The 20,714-nt window shown below is 41.7% G+C and overlaps 1 protein-coding gene across 2 annotated transcripts in view; it reads right to left on the bottom strand.

Moving 5' to 3' along the window:
- GABBR2 (gamma-aminobutyric acid type B receptor subunit 2) overlaps positions 1 to 20,714 on the bottom strand; it is a 287,781-nt gene that overhangs the window by 75,766 nt on the left and 191,301 nt on the right. For both annotated transcript variants that reach the window (XM_079983945.1, XM_079983946.1), the window contains exons 12-13: positions 15,125 to 15,232; positions 9,104 to 9,226 (exon numbers count right to left, since the gene is read on the bottom strand). In XM_079983945.1, coding sequence (XP_079840071.1) covers positions 9,104 to 9,226; positions 15,125 to 15,232 — 231 coding nt within the window. The remainder of the gene's footprint in view (positions 1 to 9,103; positions 9,227 to 15,124; positions 15,233 to 20,714) is intronic.

The raw sequence follows: 20,714 nt of genomic DNA, 5'->3' as shown, positions 1-20,714 counted from the left end.
AAATATAGAAACACAAATCTCTGATGATTTATCTTCTGCAACTGCAAAGCAGCAGAGTGCAATGACCTAGAACCTTCTCCCTGACAGGCTAATTTTATATGAGAAGGAAGTATTTTATATAGGGAGCATTCAAACATTTGTTCCCCGCCCCCACTACAGTCTGAAACGGTACAACTCATCAACAGAGCTATCACATGAGGCTTCTTCTCATCTATTTTAGTTTTCAGGCCAAAATCCTAAGCATGCTTTAGGAAGCATGAGGAAATTGTCCAACTGAATCCATTGGAAACTTATTTTAAGGAGCTGAACTATCAAAAGATTCCTCCCCCCCCACCCCGCCACCTAACAGATCCCAGTATACTTCAGATCTCTCAAGTTGTGTGAATGTATGCAGTCTGCCAAGCAGCCCAGATCATCCCGAATAAATGGCCTTTAAAAAGATATATTTTAGAAAGTATGATTAAATGGGCTTGATACAGTAATAACTAAAGGAAATTAAATTTGTGAATGTTATGCAACACATCAGAACAGATTATTTCAATGGCTCCTCCTGACCTTAAAATCTGTGTAGCTAAACCAGGAATACTTCAAAGGACTGAGAGGGGGAAAAACTTAGAACATCAACCTTTCACTATTAATTACAATATCTTCTTCTCCAATGTTTCCACCAAGTCCCCTTGTACCATTTAAAACAACAACATGCAAGTTGTGAAAAAAGAAGACGTTTTAAATGATATTGTACCTTCACATATGGGTAGCACACTCACGAGAACAAGCGTAACCGCTTCCTCAGCAAATATCAGTAAGAGAGTCTCTGATCTGGCCTGAATTGGACTTGTGTGCCTCATTTCTCCACAATGTTAAGACTCCTCTACTTTTTCTCTCCATTTCCCTTCCTTTCCGTTGCGCACTGAGGCTGTTTGTAAGCCAGAGAAGATCTGTGTCTTTATTTTTATTAATGTGCAGGGTCTAGTAATCGTATGTACCCTTGGAAAAATTAGTGACCCTTAAAGGATGATTTTGAGAAACAATGCCAATAGCACAGCTGCAGTTGGACTTTGGGGCCAAGGTTCAGAGCCAAAGAGCCAAAGAGATTCCTGAAAGTCTACCTAGAGACCAGCAGAGAATGTAGTCAAGCTTGTAAAATATACAGGTGCCAGGATAAACTATGTTGGAAATGTAGGGCAAAGGAAGGGATGTAGGGCAAAGGAAGGGAACGTCCTACACATGTGGTGGACCTGTGCTAAAGTTAAGGTTTTTGGGGGGATATTATTTACAATGAATTAAAAAAGATACTAAAATATATTTTTGACAAAAAAACCAGAGGCATTCTTATTAGGGATAATTAATGAAGAAATTCATAAAAAATATGTAAATTTATTTATGTATGCCACGCCACAATGGCAGCGAGAATTCTCCTGGCTCAAAGGTGGAAACAGCAAGAACTCCCTACATTGGAAGATTGGGGAACTAAGATGGTAGAATTTGTGGAGTTGGCGAAGCTGAAGGGGAGAATTGGGAATCGACCCGAAGAAAAATACCAAAAGGACTGGAGCAAATTTATTTATTATTTGAAAGAAAATTGTATTTATATGAAAACGTTTGTAGCATTGATGTGATATGTTTTGTAATGAGGAATTATGATGCTGATTTATAAATAAGAATGTGATTTCTTAAGGTTAATATATGATAAAGAAGTGATCACGAGAATGCAATAGATATGTTAAATGTCTGAAAGAGAGACAGAAGGAAGTCAAAGCTCATTTTGAGCAAATAATATAAGTTGTGAATATGTGTATGGAACTAAGATGAAATACAGAAAAAATCAATAAAAATTATGTTAAAAAAGAAGAAGAGAGAATGAAGTCAATAACAAACAAGCCCACTGTAAACATCTAGCCTGGCATGGGCATGCTTGGGCCAATTCTGGTCACCGCAACATCCTTTCTTCCTTCTTAATAAGAAATGAGAAGCAGTTGCAAAGCATGGATTGGAGTTGTGGGAAAAGGTTAATTGTGTGCTTCACAATGGAAGTAATACACATGACCATCGAAATGAAGTCTCCCATAAGAACATTAAGTCTGGGATCTAAATTTACCTAGCAGCACCGCTGATTATGGCTAATTGCTATTCATATTCTTATCTTCCATGAACTTGTCAAGACTCCTTTACAGCCATCCTACTCACATTTCTCCCCCCCCCCCTAAGACGCACCAAATATTGTAGCCTTTCCTCATAATAGCATTGAGCTACAAAGCCCTGCGTCTAGTTGCATGCCTTTGTCCATAATTGTGTACACCTGGCTGTAGGATGCAGAGTGATCATTTTTAACAAGCGCTGCTATTGTTTGTTCATATCCCATCTATCATCCACTGTGGAACTGAAGACAAGGAATAGCATTAACAGTTGTTCTTCCAACCAGGCACTGACCAGGCTCAGAGCTGCTCAACTTTAGAAAAAAGGTTGTGCATTCTAAGTCTTGAGATCATTATCTGGGGACCAGCTTGCTAACTCCTACAGACAAGCTATCCAGGCAGAGCTTATTTATTTATACCAAGGAAGGGTTGAAAGAAACCAAGGTATGCTAATAGCATATGCTCTTATTTTCCAAGAGAGACATCTTGTGCAGAAGACAGTTGCAGGAACACAAATAGATACACAAATATGTGTGCTGTCAAAGCAAAGCAAGGTGAAAAGAGAAACACTGGAAAGGGGTGGATAAAACAGCAGCTGGGAGGCAGGTAATAAGTGCAGGAAAGATTAAAGAAAAGAGTACAGTAATTCTGGAATTTTAAATGCATTTTCTGTTGGCAGAAAGCAGTAGGACCTATAAATGGATCTAAAAACTACATTAAAAAGAGAGTTTGGTTAATGGTAAATAACATTCCCCGATGTTTTAACACTACATATAGCTGTGAAGAAATGGGTTTTTTTTAAAAAAAATTGTGTGGACTTTCATTAGCATTGAAAAATACCGCTTTTGTTTTTAGACAGATGCAAAAATATTTGCCTATTCACTTCTATCAGATGAATAGGCAAATATTTGCTCCCCACTACTTCATTTACTCACAGCGATATCACCAAGTAGTTAAAACTGGGTAAACCCCACAGCTCAATGCTATGTGCATTTTAAATCTCCTTACTTGCCTTCACAACTCCCAGTCTGTGCAATGCTTACCTGCAGAATACATTGTGAGTGGATATACACTGTTGTGTCTGTTTGTGGGGGTGGGGTGTGCACATATGGCAAGGATTTTAAACATTGTTTTCCTCACTTCGAGAAGTGGCATGGATAAGAGTCTGCACAAAAGATAGCATCTTTTGTTATTTATGTATTCATTTATTTTTAGGAGATTTATATACTACCCCCCCCTTTATGCCATAAAACCTTAAAGTCAGCAAACAAATTACAGCAAACAATAAAATCCAATATGCCAGAGATAAAATTAAAAACCACTAAATGAAAGGAAAGGAACAACGCAAGTCAGTGCCAAATGGGTGACTCTGGGTAGCAAATTCCACAAACACAGTACTACCATATTTATATCAGGGTCAGTAGCAGGGGATGCTGCTGTAGTCTTAAAGTGGTGGGGGGCACATTACTTTTGGGGGTACCCGTCATTTTCTCTCCTCACTTGTCATTACACAGAATCACAGAACTGTAGAGCTGGATGTCAAACTTTACACAGTCCTGAGTGTGCAGAATCATAGCTGTCAAGTGTCCCTTATTTGAAGGGACAGTCCCTTCTTCCAGCGCCATGTCCTGCTGCTGTCCCTTATTGATGGATGTCCCTTAAATGTCCCTTAAATGATGTCCCTTAAATTTCAAAGGAAGCAGCTCCTCTCCCTCTCTCCCTGCCAGCCAGGGAGGAGAGAGGCTCCAACTGTTTTGCTTGGCTGTGTTGCTCACCCAATAAGAAGTCTAAGAACTACTGGGGGGGGTGGAGCTTGCATGCCTTGTGTGTGGCTAGTTAATGCAAGCTGAGGGGTTTTTTGAATGCTGGACGCCATTTTGTTGCACGTGCTGCTGCAAACTTTGCAGTGCAAAGCCAGGCCGGGGAGCCATCTTAAGTTGAGGCTGCATAGGGCTTGTGGTGCATGTGATTCAGATTCTATTCAGTTGAACCTCTGGTTACAAAGTTGGTTGGACAGTGTTCTCGAAGCTACCCACATGAGTTTGATCAGACTGCAGGAGGACAGGAAGACTGGAGTGCCTGGAACAGGTGAGGCTGCAGGTCCCTTATTTTGGCTGCTGGTCCCTTATTTTCAAGGCTGCTGGTCCCTTATTTTCAAATCTGTAAGTTGACAGCTATGTGCAGAATCCGCATATCACAGGAAATATCTATTTGGGCTAATGATATGTGATTATCAGCATTATCAGTATGTTTTAAGTGACGCTGCAGACTTCCACATCCCTCTAATCCTCTTGGTTTATGTCCCAAGTTCACGTCACAATGTTTTGCAGTGAAAGAGGGGGATTAAACTGGAAACTAATAGCACAGAGACACTGGAGGAGAAGGTCCTTTCCCTCAAGTGACTGGGGAAGATTAGTAAATCATTCACAACCCAGTTTTGTAACTGAGTCAAAATCAACAGAAGCAGCTGGCGACTATGGGGCAGCAACAGATGTAGTTCCTGTCATTCTGTTTTTTCCTGCCTTAAATGATAAGAGAAGGAAATGGCCAGGAACTCTTACTAAAAAAATAAAAAATAATTCCAGAACAAAAGTGAACTAAATTCACTAAAAACACACATGGAAAGATGGCCCTCCTATTGGTAACACAGGTGATAATTCTCACTAGGAATTCTTCAAGGGAGTATTACAGCCACTGGCTTCAGCAGATTAATTGCCCATATCTTTGAATCGTTTTGTTTGTGTTTTTAATTTATCTCAAGTTGCTAATGATTAATGCTTCACCTTGTAATCTAGTGAAAATAATACGCAAACATTGACAGTTTTAGGAATATGTACCAGACAGTGGCGGTAAAATAATTTTTTTAAGTGCAAATGACCTCAGTGAGACTCTGATTGGCACCATATTTAAAAGATACTAAATAAAAGTCCCACTTGCCAAGGGACAACTGGGAGGCCATCTTCAGACTCCTGTTTATTCCCTTGCAGTTGTGCCCTTACTTGCCCCATCCCTGACATCATATATGACTTCAGGTGTGGGGCAGGTAGGAATGGCTTGGCCTCAGGGTCAAACTAGGAGCCACTGTTAGGCCTAATTTGGCCCAGGGTTCCCTATGCCTGTTTTAAACATTTAAAATCTGTTCATTGCCTGTTCATTCCCTTTGTGTCCCTTGACTGTCCAAAATATAGCTGGTGAGAACATTAAGAGTCTCCTTCTCTGTAGCTTTGCCAACTCGGTTTGAACTTCCTTTCCAGGAGGATACATTTGGCCACTCTCTGGCGTTTCTTTGTCATCATTTGAAGACCTTTCCTTCCAGCAAGACTTTGGCCCTCTAGACATATAATGCAACATACTCTCCTGCTTTGTTTCGACTCAGATTTTATTGGGTTTAGCTGACTGAAGTTCATTTATTTTTACCTTGTAAACTGGCTTAGGTAATTTTGTCGGGCAAAAAGGAAGAATATAAATTATTTTAATAAATAAATAACAACTAAATGGGACGTGGGTGGCACGGTGGGTTAAACCACAGAGCCTAGGACTTGGCAATCAGAAGGTCGGCGGTTCGAATCCCCGCGGCGGGGTGAGCTCCCATTGCTCGGTCCCTGCTCCTACCAGCCTAGCAGTTCAAAAGCACGTCAAAGTGCAAGTAGATAAATAGGTACCACTCCGGCGGGAAGGTAAACGGCATTTCCATGCACTGCTCTGGTTCGCCAGAAGCGGCTTAGTCATGCTGGCCACATGACCTGGAAGCTGCACGCTCCCTCAGCCAATAAAGCGAGATGAGCGCCGCAACCCCAGAGTTGGTCATGACTGGACCTAATGGTCAGGGGTCCCTTTACTTTTACCTTTAAATAAATGATGTTTCCCCCTACCTATGAGGAGAACTATGTGCAGAACTTGGGACCCTTCATCATACTGGATGCTTGCTAAAGCTGCTTGTGTTAGCTGCCTGCCTGGGATTGCAAAACAAGAGGGCTTTTGAACCCAGAGCAGACCACTATTCATTGGTGGTTAGGTACTGTATTGGCTTGATGTGCCACAAGTTCTACAGGCCAGTAGAATGCAAGAGGCAAGGATGGATGAAGGATCCTACACAAACAACAGAAACAGCTGCCATGAACAAAAGAAGTCTAATGAGGCAAAGACAGGCATTGGCATATATGTGTGTGTGGCAGGAGCCTGTTTGAACAGGGGCATGCCATGAATTGAACTGACAGCTTGCAAGGCTGGCTGTCAGACAGATATGCATTAGAACATGGGTCGGCAAATTAAGGCCAAGTGGGGGGCGTGGATCCGGCCCAATTGCCTTCTGGATCTGGACCACAGACGGTCCGGAAATTGCCGTGTGGATCGGCATGGGGATTCTGATCGTTCGGGCTGCGCCATCCTTTCCCCCTCCCACACACCATGGCGACGCCTCCTCCCTCCCTCCTCCTGGCTTCTCCCAGCCCTGCCTAGAGGAGGAAGGGGGCTGGGCTTTGTTGAGCCTCAGTTGGCTGAGCGCCATTTTAAGCAGCCCCTCTCTGGGGCCAGCCCTTTCACACCGCTCATCGTTCCTCCGCCACCAGCCCCTGCCACTCGCAAGGGTGCCATTTAAAGCAGAGCAGCCCCTCTCCGGAGCCAGCCCTTTTGCGCTGCTCATCATCCCTCCGTTGCCACAACCGCCAGCCCCTGCCACTCGCAAGGCACAAGTAAACAGTCACCAGGGCTCGTCTGGTGCTGTTGAGAAGGGAGGGGGGAGTCGGTGGGGGGTTTCCCCCCCTCCAAAATATAGTCCAGCCCCTCCAAAAGGTCTGAGGGACAGTGGACCAGCCCCCTGTGGAAAAAGTTTGCTGACCCCTGTATTAGATGGCCACCTCATCCGGCTATAAAGTCAGATGGGATAAAGGAGTTCTGCCAGTCTAAGGAGATTCAATATTCAGGTGAGGTAAGGCCTACTTTAAGATAAGATATTTCGAAGTGACTAATATAGGTTGAAATCATTGCACTATTATACAGAAACTTTTATTGACTGCATGTCTGAAACAGTTACGGATGCAAAGAAGTTCCATTAAAGGCTATTTCTCCAGTGAGAACAGAAAGCCCACAATACCATTCTGCCACTAATACAGTAAGTGGTCTTGCACAAATCACTGCAACACATTCATTCATAAGGGAAGGGGACGGGGATCAAGTTGTAGGAGACAATGAGGTGCCCAAACTCATCATGAACAACTGCCTCATTCTCTTAGAATGGTAATGGCACCCACCTGAGAGGTGTCAGAACTGATTCTGGCGAGTTCCAGATGAAAAAAAAAATCCCTGGCTGAGTGTACATCTTCCATGAATAAGCCATCTTTACTGCTAGCAGATGTCAACTTTATTGTACTATTTATTGTATTGCCCATCTTTGGCAAAGTGACCCAGAAGAACACAGAAGTTAACTATCTCTGGTTTAGAAATATAGCAACACGATTGTTGTCAACAGTATGAAGTACAAGTAAGCAAGCACATTTCAAAACAAGTGTCTGGCTACTTCCTCAATCCTAGAAAATTATTTGGAGTGGTCTCTTGCTCATCTCTCACTCAGATTCTATATCAGCAATGTAAGTTGTCATTCAGAGAACACTGCATAGATCAGGGATAGGCGACATGGTGCCCTCCAGATTTTGTTGGGATTCCAGCTCTCTACAGCTCTGACCAGCATGACCAATGGCCAGAGACAGCACTATGTTGGTTACCTCTGCTGCAGATTCTCAGAGAATGTTCATTTATTTATGTCTATCCCACCTTTCCTCCCAAACAAGCCCAGGGTGGCAAGCAACAAAGCAATACAAAGTAAAAACACCTGAAAACAGTTTCATATCCTCACAGCCACTAATTTCAAGGTCACCAGGAACACTACATTTCAGCCATAAAATGCTTGGATGAACAAGAATGTTTTAAAATTCCTTCTGAATGCTAATAATGAGAGCGAGAGCATGAGCTAGAGCCAGAGAGGGCATTAGATTAACAGCTCCTAAGAAATGAGTGGCCTCTTACATGCATCAAAATAGTCAATCTCCCACAACTACCAGAGACTCTCCAAACCTATGCAGTCACATTTCAAACCTTAGTAAATGCTGCCGCACCAGAACCCTGCTACTTTCGCTGCCATGTGATAAGAATTGTGACATAGTAGAAGATAGGAAGCAGAGAAGTTAGAAAAGGTAGCACTTATCTTGATGCAAAAACTATTTTTGCTCACTTGTAAGCAAACACTGTAACAGAAAAACCATTTTAGAATAATTTTTTTCAACATACTGATGCAACTGTACACAGAGAACCCCTTTCGCTAAAGGTTTCCATTTCTCCTGCCTTCAAGACCTTCTACTTTCTGAAGACTTTTCTTCCAGAGTATATATCACATATAACCAGAAAGTCTGATGAGTCAAGTAGCATGCTACCAGGCCTGTCATCCTTGACCTTTATATTTCCAGGGTGACCTTTTGCAGGAGATGACATTAGAGGACCAGACATTATACATAAGAGAACCAGGCCAAGTAAAATAATGGGTATTGCAATTACAATACCCAAAGATCCACAATAGCAATGGAAGCTTAGTTCTTCATATAGGGATTTTTTTAAAGCAGATTACTTTATTTTAAGTCTTTATTTTATGTCTAGCTTGCATTAGTTCCCCATGAATTCTCCTAATGGAGTCTGAAAATCTATTATTTATTGCAACACCGTCTCTTATAGACTCTTAGCAGAGAACTCCCCTGTGTTTACAACATTACTGCATCTAAAACCTCTTAAGCATGGCAGAGATGCAGGACTGTATTTAGAGTACAGATGCAATTTTCTTCTGTCATGAATTATTATTTTTTTTCCTTTCCAGTCCACTCGAAAAACCCATGCGTGACCTCTTTCAATACATTTTCATCCATTGTCTTGCATTGCAACCCCCAACACCAAATGTGAAAATGGTAGAAGTTGTGATGACATACCTCCATGTTGTAATTTTCCACCGTCCTCCTCAAGGGATCAACTACTTGCCAGCAAATCAAGATGCAAAGATCTATCAGCAGCATCCCCCCAACTATTACCAGAAGCTTTTGGTCCTTAATGATCTAGGGAGAAAAAAGCAGAGAGCATAGGAGGGCATTCCCATATAAGTCTGAGATTCCTGTGGCGCCTTTCTTAAGTGCCATAAATAAAAGGTATGTAACAGTGCTAACAAGGCTTTTTAATTATGCACAAAAAAAGGTCTTTGTGAAACCGGAATACAAGAAAAGGTCATCTTGCAAGCTACATTTCCTGCTCGCCGGTGCTGTTTGAAGAGCAAAAACATCTAAATCATGCAGAATGAAGATAGTTGAACAGACAATAATACTCAGAATTAAATATATATATATATAAATTCTGCATTCACAGACACAATGCTTTTCATGTTCAGGTTAAGGGAACTCAGAAATACATTCGTTACAGCTTCCAGCAGAAATTATAGTTATGGACTCAATTCAACTTTTTGAATCCAAAAAGTGCAAGGCAGAAAATATATAGTGGCATCATCCAGTCCCATCTCTAAACACTGAAACAGCACGTCGGTTTTTCAGAAGCAACGTAAGGGAATGCTTTCCTGCCCTTTGAGAGGGCTTGGGGTGGGGGCAGAGTGCTGAGTGCTTCGTACAATGTGAGGCATTATTCAGCCCATCTCCTAAGAGTCTTTTATGACACTCCAACAACTGTCAAGGGTCAAGGACTTGCTTTGTACAAAAGGCCAGGAAGGTCTGACTGACATAGAGTCATTTCTTTATGTCATCTGCACAAAGCAGAAAATCATTTCTTGTGGCAGGATGGGTCCTTTGCCTGTGTCTGGCCCCAGCAAATGCCCAGCTTCATCAACCTATTGCATCCCATCAACCTCATGGGACTAAAGCAGGGATGGTGGCTCTCCAGATATTGCTGGACTACAGCTCCCACCATCCCTGACCATTGGCTATGCTAATGGGAGTTGGCATTCAACAACATCTGGAGGGCCACTGGCTCCCCATTCTTATATTAAGGTGAGGCAACAAAGGGAAGACAAAAGAAGGTTGCTGTAATCAAGGCAGGAGAGGTCCAGAGAAAGAACCTGAACTTCAGCTGAAGGAGCAAAGAAGAAAATGTCATGCTCCTAAATAAGCCTGTTTGGTTTAAGTTAGTTGTACTTTGTTCCTATTGGAATAAATAGGATGAAGTCATGACTAACTTGCTCTATTGGTTTCAATGCCACCTACATGCAGCTAACAGTCTGGACCTGTATCCAAAATGAAATATTTTCACATAAGAAGTATGCTGTTTATCTCTGTTTAATTTCCCATGGAATAATTTCCACTTGTGTGCCGCCCTTACATTGTGGCACTGTTTCACCCTTTGCTTAGCACTACCACAGTAGAGCCTACTTAATTGGCCTCTTGCATTCTTGCCAGCAAATTGGTGATCAAAGGGCTGCTTTTTATGAATCAGGGCTACAACGCCAAACAAATTCTGCTTCTCTTCAATGGGACTTACTCCCTGGTAGGTGTGGATCCAGTGTCAATCTGGCTCCAACCCATTTTATCCTTCTTGTTCACATGTTGACAACCTCTATAAACAGATTATGACATAAAATAAAGAAACTTTATCCTGCTCATTGCTCCTTTAACTAAAATACAAATTTCACTAACTAAGCTGTATAATATCAAACCCAATACACTACAGGGCAGATTTGCTATGAAAATTCAGCTAATATACTACTAATTCCCTCATTATAATTTTAAGCAGGTTTCTATTTTTTTCTTATTTTGAAGTAAGCTACAATGCTAGAAAAAATTGAAATGCAAATCGCCATATGTTGGTTCATTTTCAGCAGATGGTCTCTTAATAGTGCACTTGGTGGTGCTCATTTTATTTAGCATGAAGCTTTTTACCTCTGCAAAACACCCCATTTCCCTGTTTGTTTATTTAGTAGATCAGAAAGAACTACAAAAACATCCAATATTATTATTAAGAATAAAAGTGATTGGCTTCATAGTGCTAGTAAATCTTTTGGGGTTGCAATCTTAAATTCAGTTCCACTGAAACCACTGGCAGTTACCTTTGAGTACAACAGACAGCACAGGCCAAATGTCAAATTAATACAGATGAGTGAACCATGTTAGTTCCAATCCACTAGTAATGTGAATTTATCTGATTAGCTTTCAGGCTATCCATTGGATGTCTGGAACAGAGTCCAATTGTTTTGCTAGTTCCTGGCATCTGCTTACAGACCCCATGCCTAGTTTCATGCCATTGATTGCTTGCTGCAAACCGATCCTGGAGTCTTATTGCACAGAGCTACTATATCCTCCAGTCCATATGCAGTGAGTGCACCCAGGTAAAATGGTAAAGGAAAAAGACCCCTGGATGGTTAAGTCCAGTCAAAGGCGACTATGGGGTGTGGCACTCATCTTGCTTTACAGGCCAAGGGAGCTGGCGTTTGTCCACAGACAGCTTTCCGGGTCATGTGGCCAGCAGGACTAAATCGCTACTGGTACACGGAGGACTGTGACGGAAGCCAGAGCGCATGAAAATGCCATTTACCTTCCCACTGCAGTGGTACCTATTTATCTATTTGCACTGGTGTGCTTTTGAACTGCTAGGTTGGCAGAAGCTGGGACACAGCAACAGGAGCTATGCAGATTCAAACCGCCGACCTTCCAAACAGCAAGCCTAAGAGGCTCAGTGGTTTAGACCACAACGCCACCTGCACCCAGGATCACACAGCAACTGTAGTTTCTATGAAAAGCAATCTTGGAGGCCTCGAGATAGGTCAAGGTTTGATGGGGATACCTGCAACAGAACAGGTGAATCCCAGTTTTGTTTATGCTTCTACCCCAGGCACTATCCAACTTTCAAGAGACAGCAATCTACTCCCACTATAAATAAACTGGTCTACCCACTGGATTGACCAAAGTTGTTGAGCTTTTTTTGGCAATCGATCAGGAATCACATGATCAACCATGATCAACCACACACCCCCACGATGATCAACCGGTAGATCGCGATCGACTGGTTGGAGATCCCTGTTCTATCCCATGCATTCCTAAGGCTTAGGGCAGTTTACAATTGCAATTTCACATTTAAAAAACTTCAGAATTAAAGGAAAACTGGAATAGAGAAGGTAAGGCAAACCAATGGCTCTCCAGATGGTAATACACTCCCATATTCCATCAGCTCCAGCCAGCATAGTCAACACCCAGGAAGGATGAAGAGGTTTAAGTCCAACAACACCTGGAAAACCACAGGTTCCCATCCCTGTGATTGTTTCCCCCTGTGATTCACTGAATTGCAAGAGGGCCCTTCTCATGTTCTTCAGTGACTAGGGTGAGGGAAAGTAGAATAGCGGATTTAAAGAGAATATCCCTTTGCCTCCCCTCCCTTCTTCATTCCAGGGGAAAGAAGCAGGATGTAGGCACCTAGCTGTCCACTTGAGATGACTGGCTCTGTCTGTGAGGCACTAAAAGAAGAGTAAGCTTAGAAGGGGAACCTCGGAAGCTGATACACACATAATCACACCAGAAAGTTTTACAATACAGTACTCTTTCTTCCTAAGGGACGCAGGTGGCGCTGTGGGTTAAACCACAGAGCCTAGGACGTGCCAATCAGAAGGTCGGCAGTTCGAATCCCCGTGACAGGGTGAGTTCCCGTTGCTCGGTCCCTGCTCCTGCCAACCTAGCAGTTCAAAAACACGTCAAAGTGCAAGTAGATAAATAGGTACTGCTCTGGCGGGAAGGTAAAGGGCGTTTCCGTGCGCTGCTCCGGTTTGCCAGAAGCGGCTTAGTCATGCTGACCACATGACTCGGAAGCTGTATGCCAGCTTCCAGGCCAATAAAGCGAGATGAGCGCCGCAACCCCAGAGTCGGTCACGACTGGACCTAATGGTCAGGGGTCCCTTTACCTTTACTTTACTCTTTCTTCATAAGGAGAATGATCTACACGAGGGGTAGCGAAACTTTTTATACCCACTAACGCATCTTTCTTGATGATAAAATTTCCTTACCACCCACCAGTACTCAATGGAAGGCGGATTCAGCTTGTGCCATTGAACCCCCTACGGCCCACCTAGAATTCTGAAACGCCCACTAGTGGGCGGTAGAGACCAGGCTGACAACCCCAGATCTACAAACAAACTCCAAAAATTGTTCTTGCTTGAGAAAGTCAGGGAACTGCACAAAAAAAAAACCATCCAACTGGAGTGAACGTCTGCCTCGTTGTGTCTGAACCAGCAAATTTATGTATTGTCAGGACGCAACAGCAAGAAACTGTTTCTCCTTGCTGTGCTTCTTGAGCTTTTTGCAACATATCAGGCATTCAAATTTACTAGCAGTCTACTCTTCATTTTACACCTGGTAGATCTTGGACTGATGTAGGATCTCAGCGCAATGTGAATGTACAAGAAATAAATTTATTATAACAAACAGAAAATGCCTCTGCTGTGGTAGGACACCCTATCTCATCATCACAATATACACTTAATCCTGGAAATACGTGAACCACCTGCATATGGTGAATGTTACATGAAGGCCAGCAAATGCTGCTTGATTGCTTCTCTAAAATTTCCACAATTTCCACAATTTTGGCTGCTTCTAGCAATTCAACACATTGCATCACCAGCACCCACCAGAGATGGAATTTACAGTCCCTCAACCTGTGACCTGGCAAGGACGCTGACAGCCTCCTTTTTTGGCTAAGGGCCAAATCTTCTCAGTGCCATGCATGACAACAAAAGCAGTGCCAACAAGTGAAATGAAAGGAGACAAAGGCTGTTGGCAATCCATAGATCAGGATTTGCCCCAGAGTAGACTGACAGCTAGATTACATAAAATGAGGACAATGGCAATATGCCCAGGACCAAACTGCATATCCATACTGGCAGTATATCCATACTGGCAGAACAAGTTGTTTAAAATTCAGAATCTATCACAATTGCACATCACATCCAAACCAACTTCCTCTGCACTACAGTGGCACATAACACAATTGGCTTCTCCATCTAAGAACTAACTATTGATATCAACCCAAAGGCAGAACACATATGGATAAAATATCAGAATTCAACCAATAATATTGATAATATCAAGTTGATCCCAATTTCATGGAGCATCATTGGACTGGGCACCTGCAGCAGAACAACAAATGTTCATACAATATTCCACTAGGACCTAGGTGAACAGTATCAAAGCACCATCACAAAACATCCCCAAACCATACTTATTACCCCAAGCTAAGTGCCACTCAACATGACAGTTTCTAATCCATGAACCTTCATAGCACAGTTGCCTGTAAGAAAACAGGCAACACAGAGATGATAGAAATTCTTTTTTTAATGCTTTATTGGTTTTTAAAACAAAACAAAACAAATACAGAACAAAACAATACAACACAATCAACAAAAGGCAATCCAAAATCAACACTCATTACAAATTAATAATAATAATAAATTAATCTCTTGTTGGAAGCTGCCCAGAGTGGCTGGGCAAACCCAGCCAGATGGGCAGGATATAAGTAATAAATTATTATTATTATTATTATTATTATTATTATTATTATTATTATTTTCACACATAACGAATTCCAACATGACTTCCAATCCCTCCATTGTGATTCCTAAGTTACATTGTTTAGCTGCACACTTAACTTTATCTCTCCTAGGTTGTTCAGTTGTGTTAATTTTGTAAAATTCTCTTATTTCATGCAGAGGTCAATCCAGGCCTGCCAAAGAACTTAGGTTTTTACAATGTTCTTTTAGATATTCTCTGTAAATACTCCACTCTCTATTAAATATTTGATCTGTATGGTCTCAGAATCTTGCTGTCAGTGTTGCTATCAGTCTGAGATGATAGAAATTCTTAATATGTAAACATCCTGCATGCACCTACTAGGTTTTCAATACAGTGTTTCTATCATCAGCTAAAAGGCTAGAGGAGAGAAGGAAAATATGATTTTTTTAAAAAAAAAAGACTCACCTTTTTCTTCATTTTTACATTTTTGAATATTGCATGGACTCTCCATGTTTTTGCAAACATTGCACCAAATGCAGTTGTGTAGCCCACTGTCAGTATCCATGTCCGGACCTGAAACAAACGAATAAAAAAAATTCAGTTTTTTTCCTCCCCATATCTGACTTTATTAACAAAACTTTATACATTTGGGTTAGACTAAGGAAAAAAAGAATAACTCCTTTATATCAGGTTTAGGGTTTTAAGCACCACGCCCACAGTCCCCAAATAGGAAAAACGGGAGCTCTCCTTTCAAACAAGGTTAAAAACTTTCACGACTGCAGAAAAACAACAACTATGAACCAAGTGTAATGAGAGTTGCAAACTCGTAGAAGAAATAATAGATGCTTTGAGATTCATGGCAGTGAGCATAAAAATGTAATAAATAAATGTATCTTTTAAAGTAGGAGTTGGGTTGCAATCCAGTGAGGAAGGTTAGGGCGTTCCTATGTTCTACTAAAAAAAAAAAAAAAAAAGCAGAGACATCACCTTGCCAACAAAGGTCCATATAGTTAAAGCTATGGTTTTCCCAGTAGTGATGTACAGAAGTGAGAGCTGGACCATAAAGAAGGCTGATCGCCAAAGAATTGATGCTTTTGAATTATGGTGCTGGAGGAGACTTTTGAGAGTCCCATGGACTGCAAGAAGATCAAACCTATCCATTCTTAAGGAAATCAGCCCTGAGTGCTTGCTGGAAAGACAGATCGTGAAGCTGAGGCTCCAATACTTTGGCCACCTCATGAGAAGAGAAGACTCCCTGGAAAAGACCCTGATGTTGGGAAAGATGGAGGGCACAAGGAGAAGGGGACGACAGAGGACGAGATGGTTGGATAGTGTTCTCAAAGCTACCAGTATGAGTTTGACTAAACTGCAGGAGGCAGTGGAAGACAGAAGTGGCTGGCGTGCTCTGGTCCATGGGGTCACGAAGAGTCGGACACGACTAAACAAGGAAACAACAACAACACGTTCTACTAAAATGAAAAGAGCAGAAGTATAAACCCTTAGGTGAAGTCTTATGGCAAGATCCACCAGGATGAGCAACCGGGAACTCCAACTCAACCATGTAATTTTGGATAGCTTTAGCATACTCAGGAATCAAAAGTTTTGTGTCTCTTTTGTAGGAAATGTATACAACCCAGTGTTATTTAACCCAAGATAGCTCAGTCAAAGTTAAGCCAGCATTTGCTGTAACTCCCCAGAAGGGAGCATTCCAGGGATGTGGTGGGGCAGGACTAGAGAGCAGAGATTAGGCACCCCTTCAACTATGTCACGTGACCTGACAACCTAACATTATTTTAAATACTTCTTTTCCCTCTTCCAGGCTTAGGAAGACCAGGAGTAGCAGCCCCACTGCTGACTGGGGTTTGGATTTGGTGTAACTGTGCCCTGACTTAACTTACACCCGGCTTACTTCGCACCAGCTTTTGGTGCATAAGAGCGCTCCCTCAACTTCTAATGATTTCAAAGAGATTTGTAAATGGCAGGCCTTTACAAAGATAAAATGAAATGGTGGTAAAGAAGAATTATACGAGAGAGAGAGAAAGAGAGAGAGAGAGAGAGAGAGAGAGAGAGAGAGCGCTTTAGACAAGGGGAAGAAAAAGGAAGGACGGAAATCTAAAGGAATGAAAAATTGTATCCTTTTTTGTCCTAGAGATTTTGAATGTGGGACAGAGTGTTCAGCTGGCAATGTTGATGATGCCGTTTAAAAAACACACAAAAAAACCCTCTGCATCATTAGCATTTATGCTGCAGTTTTTGTATTCCACTTTTCACAAGGCAAATCACCACAGGCAACTCTATTGTTCCAAGTAGAAAAACTAGGCATCAGACAAATATTAGAATTAAACAGTAAGAGTCAGACATAAGCACGATCTTAACTGGGTTAATAAAAACAAACTCTTCAATCATGAGAAAGGGGTGTCTTCACCAAAGCCAACATTATGCACCCACGTATTTTAAACCTGGCTGAAATATTTATTTCTACATGATTTACTTAGGCGTTTACAGTCTCAACATTTCTTTCCTCTTTGAATTTGGCCTATGCTATTGTAATTGCAAAATACAATACTGTATTAAAATTAAGAATCGGGGTTATAAAACACTGCTTCTTTCTTGGTGCTTGAAATAACTGTAAAGTGTCTGGAAGTGAATTCCAAACATCACAGTTGGTGCCTAAAGAGGGTGGGGGGAAAGAAAAGAAGCCAGGAAGTCATGTGGCAGAAACAATATTTAACCTTACAAACAGCAAAACCATCCCCAATGTGTTTCCCTGCAAAAGTAAGTCGCCTACTCTGTTCATTGGGGCTTATTCCCAAGTAAGTGCACGTAGACTGCAGCCTCAATAGATCAATTTCATCTCACATACCAGAGCTCCTTATTAATAATAATACTAAGTTATGATCACAATATCATTGGAAGAAAGAAAACAATTTACTGAGTGTACCTCGGAGGAGATATGCACATCTCCATCTGGGACATCTGGTTGTTAAGAATGACTAACTGGATGCAACTAGAGTTTCACTGGGCGCTCTGTTATTTGGCAACTTCAGTTCAATCCGGTGATTTTGAAAACAGTATCCTATTTAGAAATCTCTTCTTACTCCAAAGCTATAACCCTGCATCCAATTAAAGGCTCAATTACAGCAGTGTGTTGAGATACTGGATTTGGGACATTTGCCTGTTGAATCAGCCTTGTCATTCCTTCCAGAATCTGCCATGTTTTTGACACACGGCCTAAGAGTAGATTGCATTACAAACTGGTGAGTTGGTGATAGTGAGGATGTAAGCATTTGCAATGACACAGCAAAATGTCAAACTGTGTACACATAATGATGATGATGATGATGACATTTCTACCCTGCCCATGTGGCTGGGTTTCCCCAGCCACTCTGGAAGGCTTTCAACAAAACATTAAAAAAAGAATAAAACTTTAAACATTAAAAACTTCCCTAAACAGGGCTGCTTTCAGATGTCTTCTAAAAGTCAGATAATTGTTTATTTCCATGACATCTGATGGGAGGGCGTTCCACAGAGTGGGCACCACTACAGAGAAGGCCCTCTGCCTGGTTCCCTGTAACCTCACTTCTCGCAGTGAGGGAACCGCCAGAAGTCCCTCGGCGCTGGACCTCAGTGAATGATGGGGGTGGAGACGCTCCTTTAGGTATACTGGGTTGAGGCCGTTTAGGGCTTTAAAGGTCAGCACCAACACTTTGAATTGTGCTCAGAAACGTACTCAAAGACCATTCCTAAATCCAACAGGATTAAATAAGCCATGAAAATTTGGTTGTCTCCTTATCTGCCTCAAGCATAAGTTGCTCCTGAGTTGACCATACAAGATAAGTTGCTCAACTGGCATATATGCAGCACATGGTGGTTCCATGGCAGCAGCTACTTTTTCAACTAGAAGAGAAAGTTCTCTACATCACGAGGATAGATGCTTCAGATTGGTCATTGCCATGCCAGGTTGAATGAACATCTGTCTCTTTCTCCTTGAATTATATCAGACCCTTAAGACAGAATTAAAACACTGATTTTCAAATGATAGCATTGGGGTTGCTTAGAAGGAAACATGTTGCAATTTCCCAGTATATCATCCCTTGAACACAGGAGCCTCCTGAGTTGAGGGGAAGTAGCAGCAGGGCAGAAGACACACACAAAAGATGGGTACTGTATGACTACAATTCCATCTCTGGTTCTTGTTGCAGCAGTAAAGCCTGTTTAATTCACAAAGCTACTTCATTCCCAATGAGGCTCTGCCTGACTGGCGCAAAGGAAGCTTACACAATGCGAGAACCATCAACTCAAAGGTAGGCCACTAGTGATGGCTAGGAAGCAAAAAGAGTTTTATAGGGAATTCAATGGATGACCATACAAGATTAGCAGGCTCTTCCCCTTAATGCATGCCTGCTGTAATGTACATAGTTAAATTGATTACCCAACTGCAGCCTTAAAGTTTATAATCCAAGACAGAATACATTAGCAATAACCACCGAATGCGTATTTATGAAGGATGTGAGGCTAAGCACGATACAGTAGAGGACAAAGACAAACAAATAAGCATTGTTGTGGGCATACTGCTGTTTTCCAGAGCTGTAGAAAGAGCACAGAATTGAGCTTCCTGGGGATCTCAAGTTTCATCTCAAAAGAGAAAAGAAAAGAACAAGCTTCTAGTACTTATAACTGCAAAGATATGCACAAAAGCCAAATAAGATTTTAGTGGTTGGGCTATGTCTTCTGAGGAATGTTAAATGTTTTGTATTGTGCTGTTCAAACAGCGGAAGAGCTGTACAAAGAAACCATGTCATCTTGTTATAATGATTGCCATTATAATCCTAGCTATACAGGGCGTTTTCAGCTGAGAGAGTCATAATATGACCAAATATCTCAATAGACATTGCTTTGCAAAGGCAGATATATCAAGTGTCGTTCATGTACAGTGGTACCTTGGGTTACATACGCTTCAGGTTACATACGCTTCAGGTTACAGACTCCGCTAACCCAGAAATAGTACCTCGGGTTAAGAACTTTGCTTCAGGATGAGAACAGAAATCGTGCTCTAGTGGCGGGGCAGCAGCAGGAGGCCCCATTAGCTAAAGTAGTGCTTCAGGTTAAGAACAGTTTCAGGTTAAGAACGGACCTCCAGAACGAATTAAGTACTTAACCTGAGGTACCACTGTATAATCAACAGCAACCCTCTCCCCCCTCAAAAAAAACAAACAAAAACAACTTCTCCTTCAAGTACAGAACTAATATTAAAGTTAAGAAGAAATTTAATGACCATTACCCAAAAACAAGAGAATGCAAATTGGATATTCAGCAGCTACCATTTAACTATGCACCCAAACTAGAAGTTATAAAAACCATTACTTCAGTGTGCCATATTTAAAGCCCACAAAATTATATTATATGAATATATGATATCTAATTTCCTCTCTCCTACCCACAAATATAAAGCACACTTAATATTTTCACATTCTCCTGATGGTTAGGAAGGTGTCCTCTTTCAAATATGTAGAGTCCTCAGTTCCTTTTGGAATTTCATGCCACACTGAGTATAGGGTTGTGGTCATTGAGGGCATTAATTGCTTTATTTTGGCATTTGGATGCTAGCATCTCATAGGCACTTTAACTGTGCCAACTTTTAAACTTTGAACTTAATGTATTTCCCCCCACCAAATTGGTTTGAAAGATTTTATAAAAAGGTACTTATGGCATATGTATACATTAAATTCAAGCATAGTTTGCTAATATATACTAACAGAGGAGCCATGGACTGAATATTCTGTCAATTTAGGCAGTCTTCTCATATTTCCCATGCTTTTAAATGATGCCCTTCACTTTCCCTCCTCCGCTTTGTTCCTGATCACTCAAGTCCCTAGATTATGTATGGCCTATGATATACTAATATCTTCCAGGATCCCCCCCCCATAAGTAACTTAGGAAACATTCCTCAGGCAATGTTAAAAAGGTAAAGGTACCCCTGCCCGTATGGGCCAGTCTTGACAGACTCTGGGGTTGTGCGCCCATCTCACTTAAGAGGCCAGGGGCCAGCGCTGTC

This window comes from Podarcis cretensis (assembly GCF_951804945.1).
Source record: "Podarcis cretensis genome assembly, chromosome: 7".
Classification (NCBI taxonomy): domain Eukaryota; kingdom Metazoa; phylum Chordata; class Lepidosauria; order Squamata; family Lacertidae; genus Podarcis; species Podarcis cretensis.
The sequence above is the reverse complement of the archived record's forward strand: the minus strand, read 5'-3'. Positions and strand labels throughout refer to the sequence as shown.